The sequence below is a fragment of the Euphorbia lathyris genome, chromosome 8 (genome assembly GCF_963576675.1).
Source record: "Euphorbia lathyris chromosome 8, ddEupLath1.1, whole genome shotgun sequence".
NCBI lineage: Eukaryota > Viridiplantae > Streptophyta > Magnoliopsida > Malpighiales > Euphorbiaceae > Euphorbia > Euphorbia lathyris.
Window position 1 is genome coordinate 29,587,865 of NC_088917.1, and position 7,482 is coordinate 29,595,346.

Consider the following 7,482-nt stretch of genomic DNA (forward strand, 5'->3'; position numbering starts at 1 on the left):
ACAATATATACTCATATTTTTCGACAAAAACAATATGATAAACTGGAAAAAATGATGAAAATAACGTAGAATCACCATTTTTTCGATGATCACAAGAAGAAAGAAACCAAGAAATGAGCAAGAACAGGAAGATGAACCATGACTTCGTTTTCTAGGATTAGGAAGATGAAGAGAAAAAGAAGAGAAATATATGGTGATGTGGAGAAATGGTGCAGATTTCGCGCAATTTAAAGGAAGAGAGGAAGATCAAAGGTCTATGAATCATTTTGGGAAAAGCAACTGTTCGCGTAACCAGAAAGGAGAAGGGGGAAGAATAAAAGGTAAGGGTATCTTGAGAAAGTCACACAAACATAGTCTAAATATGTAGTAGGTTGCGTAAATGGGTTAAATATGTAAATAGATCTCTCATTTGATCCAGTTTTATAATTTTCCCTTTAAATAATTTGTTTTATAGACAAAATATACCACATACCTCTACTTTCAAAATTTTCAACCACATATCTATATTTATAAATAGAAAAAGGTAAATACATATGTTTTTTTACTTTTCCCAATAATTAAATTGTGATGACTTATATATTGACGGGTGTTTAACTAATTTGGAAGTGTTACTATATAAAAATAGTGTAAATAATTTATTAGTTCTTCTATTTTTTTTTACCAAAAACACTATTTAATCCTTGTATTTCAATAATAAAATATTTAGTTCTTAACTTTTGTTTTATTCAACAGTTTAGTCCTTCAAATATTTAAATTATTAAATAGTTTAGCCCCTCTCCATCTATAAGGGATTAAACTGTTAAAAAATAAAAGTTAATGATTAAACGACGTATTATTAAAATACAAGCACTAAACTGCACGCCAGAAAAAAAATGTAAGAAATAATAAATTATTTACTAAAAAATAAATTGAAATGACTTATTTTAAATTAATTATTAAACTTTTTTAAATACTATTATAATTTTTATTTTTATATCAGCCTAATTGATATCACATGTGTGACATCATCACTATCCTCATTGCTGCCCAAGCTCAAAGCGTGATAAGGGTCCAAACGCATCCAAGATGGCCCTAGACTCACTTCAACAGATCTGAAATGATCGATGCGGTCCAAGCCCAACGAGCGGTGGCCCATCATGACCAACAAGGGTGAAGCTGCATATATTCTTGGAGTTAAAATTTCAAGAGACCGTTCAAAGAAAATATTGTTCTTATCTAAGAAAATGATATCTCCTCACTAGAGATGTTCATGAGAAACATGTAAGGTCCTAAGGTTTATGTTGGGTCTAGACATACTTCTTATCATGTAATTTGAGAAGACGAGTATTCAATAAAAGCCTTTTATAAAATTCTATCAATACATAAATGTAAATATTTATTGCAATGTTTACTATTATATAGTGATACATGTGGGATAAAAAAGTAACTTACTTATATGAGTGTTTTCTCTTATTTTGTCTTGCAATGATAAAGATAAGAGTGGAGCTATTTTTTTAATCAAATGAGAGCTTGCTCAATAACTGAAGCTGTCTTCCAAAGAACTATGAAAATAGTTCATAAAGTACAAGATTTCTATATACACATTACTATATAAAGAGATCATAAGCTGAACTGTTAGGGTAAAGTTCTAGAGTAACTTAAACTTGTTTGTCATGTTGCTTGAAGTAGTTTTGAAAGTAAGGGAACTTAAGATTAGATGTTGGGAACATCTAAACCAATGCTTTCCATGATGTTTTAGACATGCACTCTCTTCAGAGATAAGAAGCAATACTATAACGCATGAGTTCATATCATATGTTCTGAGCGACCTTGAGATGGAAAAGAGTGATCTCAACTTTTCATAATGCAAGACTCATTTTGTAATTAAATTATTATGGTTTACAAAAACTTATCCTTTGAACCTTAACTTATTCTATAAGTACAATTTGAATATGGCTGTCTTAGAAGGATTCTCTCACGGGTTAGGTGATAATACAACTCAGAAAGAGACTGACTAGATAAGTGAATTCAAATTATGATGAAAGGAATGAAGTTGAGAGAATGATTATCATTTACACATTTCAAGTCTCTATATTTCACAGTCCGGACAATTATAATGAGATGTATAAAATCGTGAAAATAGAATATTATAGAGATCTAAGTAAAGTTACAGGGAATATGATGTGAAATCTGGGTTAGTGACATATAATTTTTTTAATACTTTTACAGCAGTCTGTATATCCTTAACAGGTATACAATACTCTGTTATCGAGGCGCTATATATCTCTAACAAGTATATAACAATGATGATTTCGGTGGTATCCTGGTCGCACGATCTTGTGAATATGAAAAGAGAATGAAAGCGCAAATTTATTACATGCAAATGAGAGATGTAGGAATTATCCGTCCATAGAAATTCAGATTCGGGTGGATTGCGGATTCGAGTTTTATCTAATTGTGTTATTAGATAATTAGGAATCTTAATTGAATTAATCCTATTTAATTTAGTAAATTGTTTAATGGGAATACTAGTCTAACAAGGAAGTTGGAATACTAGTTGACCTAAGATTAATATTGTCTAATCCTTATAGAATAAAAAAACCTTAGCTTATATAAAGCGGCCTAGATTAGACATAAATACAGAAGAACTAAGAGAACTCCCTCTCACTCTAAATAGCGTCTCTCTCTACAAGGAGACTTTGTTCTTAGATCGTGAATTAATCGTTCTTCTTTTGAATAACTTTGGGAACAACGTGACCGATAATACAATTTCGTGGTTCAAGTTCTTCCGCTGTCTACTCAATGTTAAACTGCGTGTCAAAAAGTAACCCAATAATTTGTATTTGAACCCGTATGATTAATTGAGTTGAAATCATTCCTTCGCTATTGTAAATTGTTCCCAGTGTAGTCAATATTTATGTAGGGTTTATTTCTCTTTCTCTTTTGTGTTGTATTTTTGTTCTTACGTATTAGAATGAATATTTATATAAGCTTTTATAAATAAAAACATATGGAAAAATTCTAATCCACACAACAAATTCAAGAAAATAATAATAATAATATATATAAAATGAATTCTGTATACCTTTAACTTAATTACAGCAGTATAGATTTTTAAAAATTTACTTTAATAAAACAAAGTTTTAGTTGAAATGGAGTTTGTAAGTAGTTGATAAAATTTGGGGAAACAGTGTAATTAGAGCAGTAATATTTATTGTTCAATCAAATCAGCCCCTTGATCATAAATTGAAAGTTATAATTAGCTGTAGGATATATATGTATATATAAATAGAGAATTAGTAGTAGAGAAAGATGAATTAGATAGAATGGGAAGAAAGAGTTGTAGTAGTGAAAAACATCTAAAAAAAGGAGCTTGGTCTGCTTTTGAAGATAAGATTCTCATTAATTATATTAAACTCCATGGAGAAGGAAACTGGGATCTTCTTTCTCGAACTGCAGGCTTGCAGAGATGTGGTAAAAGTTGCAGAATGAGATGGGTCAATTATCTAAAGCCAGATATCAAGAGAGGTAACATATCCGAGGCGGAAGAAGATCTCATCATCAGATTACACAACCTCCTTGGCAATAGGTACTTATTTAATCTTTTGATAATAATTAGTTAGTTTTTGAGTTATAGTCATGGACGGAGCCAGTCCACAGCCCGAGGAGCCAGCCCAGTTAAATATGGATTCCTGGTTCTGTCACTGGCTATAGCAGGACATTAATCGGTTTTGTTTGTTGTGCAACCTGGTAGGTGGTCACTTATAGCAAGGAGGCTACCCGGGAGAACAGACAACGAAATAAAGAACTACTGGAATACGTATTTGGGGAAGAGAGTCAAAGCCAAAGCCAAAATAGAGGGAACATCACAATCACACACTCTGTTTAGACCCAAAGCAGTTCGGTGCACCAAGGTTATTAATGAGAGTCAATCTTCATCGGCATTACAGGACGATGAACACACCAACTCGGTAGATTTTCTATCGGATTTGGATATTAACGACCTTCTCTTATTGGCAGATCCAAATCCCGAGTGGCAATTTGCAACATTCGACAAGATATCTATAATCTCATAGTAATATATTGACTAATAAAAAAATTGATGCACATCTAACAATAGATGATTGGTGTTAGAAAAATAATATGTATAAGTTTTGGAAGAAAATATGATATTCCCAACTTAGTGTCTCTTCCATGTCCATTTCATATAAAAAAATCAATATTTATTTAAAATAAAATATTATGTGGGCTAGAAGAACTTGTATATAAAATTATTGATTTTTTTACATGAGAGGGGATATGGAAGGAGACACCAAATTGGGGGCAACAGATTTTCTCTCATTAATATGATATGACTTTATTGAGTTTTTTCATTATTGAATTGAGTATGTTGAGCTGATGAGTATACGTAAAAAGATGTTTATGACGATGTGTTCTTTTGTGACAAGAGAGAGAGAGGTTACACTACATCAAATAAAAGACAAAATACAAGACAAATAGGACGCTTTTGAGATATGAGTGGCTATATAAAACTGAGAGTGGAGCAACATATATGAATATACTTTTGGCTCTCTTAAATGCCCTAACCAAATTTATAGAGCATGGATTTCTTAAGATAGAAAGTATTTTTAATGCCAAGCCCCCTACTTTTTTTGGCAAGCGATAAACATTCCAGGAAGCTAAAACGAGATTTCGCTTATTTGATATCCCTCGTCTAAAGGAATTTCTTATAAAACGATGTACTTTATTGATCAAAGCACGAGGCCATTTATAAAACGTGAAAGAATGTAAAAGTGAGCTACTAACCACAGAATTAATAAGCACCATACGCCTGACCATCGAGAGGGAGGTACCCTTCCTACTAAAGAGATGAGGGAGCTTCTTATCCGTAAGAGGTTGAAGCCAACGTCGCTTACGAACCCAGTAAAGAGAGGAACCCTTAAGTAAGTAAAAGTAAGATTTCCATAACTCGTTCTAATAAGACTTCTAATCTTAGCAATACATCTAGCCATGGTGGAGCTACCCACGTAAAAACTGTACTTGCCTAAGTTGACAATTTGTCCTAATAAAGAGCCATAAAGCTAGAAGATATTCGAGACTTCTGTGATATTATGCCTAATATCCTTTATAAAAAGCAACGCATCATTTGCATAAAGGAAGTGAGTAAGGAAAGATACACCACTGAAGTAATTCACGGCTGAATTAAATTCCGTTCTAAGCGCATAGTGAGCAGCCTACTAAAAAAATATTATGCAGTACAAAATAGTAAAGGAGAAAGAGGATCCCTCCTAAAAACCCTATCATGCATAAGATAAATACCATCTATCCTTACCACTAAGAACAATTTAAATTCTCGAAGAGAAAAAAATACTAAGAACCCATTCCTTGAATTTAAGAAAGAATCCAAAAGCATAGAGAACTTCAAGAACGAAATTCCAATCCACAGTGTCAAAGGCTTTCCGGATATCCATTTAACATCCATATTACCCATAAAAGGTCCCATATTGAGAAGATTAACCCCTTTAGAAGCTGCGATAATGCAATCCGAAATTACTCGGCCTTGAATAAAGTCTAATTGGTTGGGAGAAACAATTCGACGAGCAACAATATCTAAAATGGAGGCCACAATCTTATTAGCAATTTTAATACAGAAGTTACTAAACAAAGTATGATGACATTGATCAACTATAATTGCATCTGACACCTTGTGAATCAAGATCATCAAATTCGAATCACCTAGTGCTCATCTCTCTAGAAATAAAGAATTTTCACATGGACATTAACACTTTGCTACTAATAACAGACCCGAAAGTAGAGAAAAATATACTTTTAAAGTCGTCAGGTCTTGGGGTGCTAGACCCATCCATATTAAAAACAAATGTTTGAATCTCATCTCTATAAGTGTTGGTGTATGCCCTAGTCACAAGACGTTATATCTTGACAGTACCCTTAATTGTGAGGCACTAATCTATTATGTTAGTTCAATTGTGCGAATTAACCTAATAGAGTATCCTTGATTGGTCATCTACTCATATTTGACAAGATGATGACCCAGGCAAGTGAAATAGCGAGGCAATATAAATACCAATCTAAACATTCCTTGTCTGTTATAGCGAGGCAATATAAATACCAATCTAAACAATAATAAACTAAAGACTAGTACATCCTTTGGATATTAATGGCGTTTCACCGGTCATGGACATTAGATGTCAGTCAAAGACAGTGGCTTATGAAATAGTAAGAATTGGATCGATCCGCTATATGAACAGTGGTTCTTATGAAATGCTCATAGTTGAGTTCTTAGACCCAAAGTCACTATGAGGTCTAGATGAGACACAACATACTTAGATTATTTGCTTAACGTGCCTATGACAGGGTGCTAACTATAGGTTTAGCTAGGTATGTTCCGGATCATACTAAGTTACCATGAGTCAAATTCGGGGATTACTACTCTCCTAAGGGAGAGAATATATCATCAGCCACTTGATTAGTGAAGTTGAGAAGCGTGTGGCCTCACTCGGATGAGGCAATTAGATATTACTCATTTGAACTTATGAGTTCACCAAAAGATCAAGGTCAATCCTATGCATGCTAAAAGGATTTTGATCAAAGTTTTTTTTTTTTGAAGTATACACTCCCTTCAAAATAAAGTAAAGAAGTGCTATCGCATAAAGCCAGAACGGAACAATTCAAACAAAAATGAAATCCATACAATAAAAGGGATATCTTCTACACATTTGTGAAAAGGAAAGAATAAACAAGATTACAAACACAAAAAGTGAACTTCTCATATATATAAACAAAAGTTCTTTCTTACAAAAAATATACAAGTTAAACAAGACCTAAAGGTTATCGGAAGGGGGAGTAATAACTTTAGTCGCAACCCCTCCAGCAATAACATCAGGCTGAACCGAATCTATAGAGGGCTGAACCTTAACTTGATAACGATTTATACAGCCCATATCCCGAGCCTTCATCAAGTCATGCCTTTTTTGACATTTGAGCTCATTCAGCTCAGACGTTACTCTTTCAAGATCACATTGGTAGGACTGCAAACGGCTTTGAGTATCAGCTAACATAGCTGAGGCTGAAGCACATACACTTAGCTGCCTAAACCACCATAAGTTCCTGAGAAGATCAACACCATGAACAGCAGTTCCTGAAGCTATTTTCTGAGAAAAGAGAAAGAAAGATTTCGAAGAAGAGAAAGCAAGAGATGAGGGTAGAGCAAAAGTCTCAAAGTACAATTAATGAATTACACAAGCCACTTAGGCTTCTTATTTGACCGAGTGACACTTTTGGACTACCAAGGGTAGTTCGGTCATTTCTCACAATCAAAGGCATCTTTGTCCACACTAACTTATAGCACATTCTAGAAACTAGAGAGTATATCACATGGTGCACCACACTTCAGCCAATTACAACCCATCTTTAATCACCACCATTCATCATAAAACCCTAGAATCAATGCACCAGATTTCTCCAAGTGTCTTGTCCTTTTTC

At 33.5% G+C, this 7,482-nt stretch overlaps 1 protein-coding gene across 1 annotated transcript; it reads left to right on the forward strand.

Annotated features, from left to right (window-relative positions):
• Positions 1-3,305: 3,305 nt before the first annotated feature.
• Positions 3,306-4,223, forward strand: LOC136203314 (transcription factor MYB1-like). The gene is made up of 2 exons (XM_065994437.1): positions 3,306-3,568; positions 3,734-4,223. Exons 1-2 carry the CDS (start codon positions 3,306-3,308, stop codon positions 4,053-4,055), a joined length of 585 nt encoding a protein of 194 aa, XP_065850509.1. The 3' UTR covers positions 4,056-4,223.
• Positions 4,224-7,482: the final 3,259 nt, after the last annotated feature.

Bases quoted from the DNA above. Each gene is read 5' to 3' on its own strand.
- LOC136203314 (XM_065994437.1), top strand. From the start codon at position 3,306: ATGGGAAGAAAGAGTTGTAGTAGTGAAAAACATCTAAAAAAAGGAGCT. The intron at 3,569-3,733 runs GTACTTATTTAA...GCAACCTGGTAG, and splicing joins CACAACCTCCTTGGCAATAG to GTGGTCACTTATAGCAAGGA.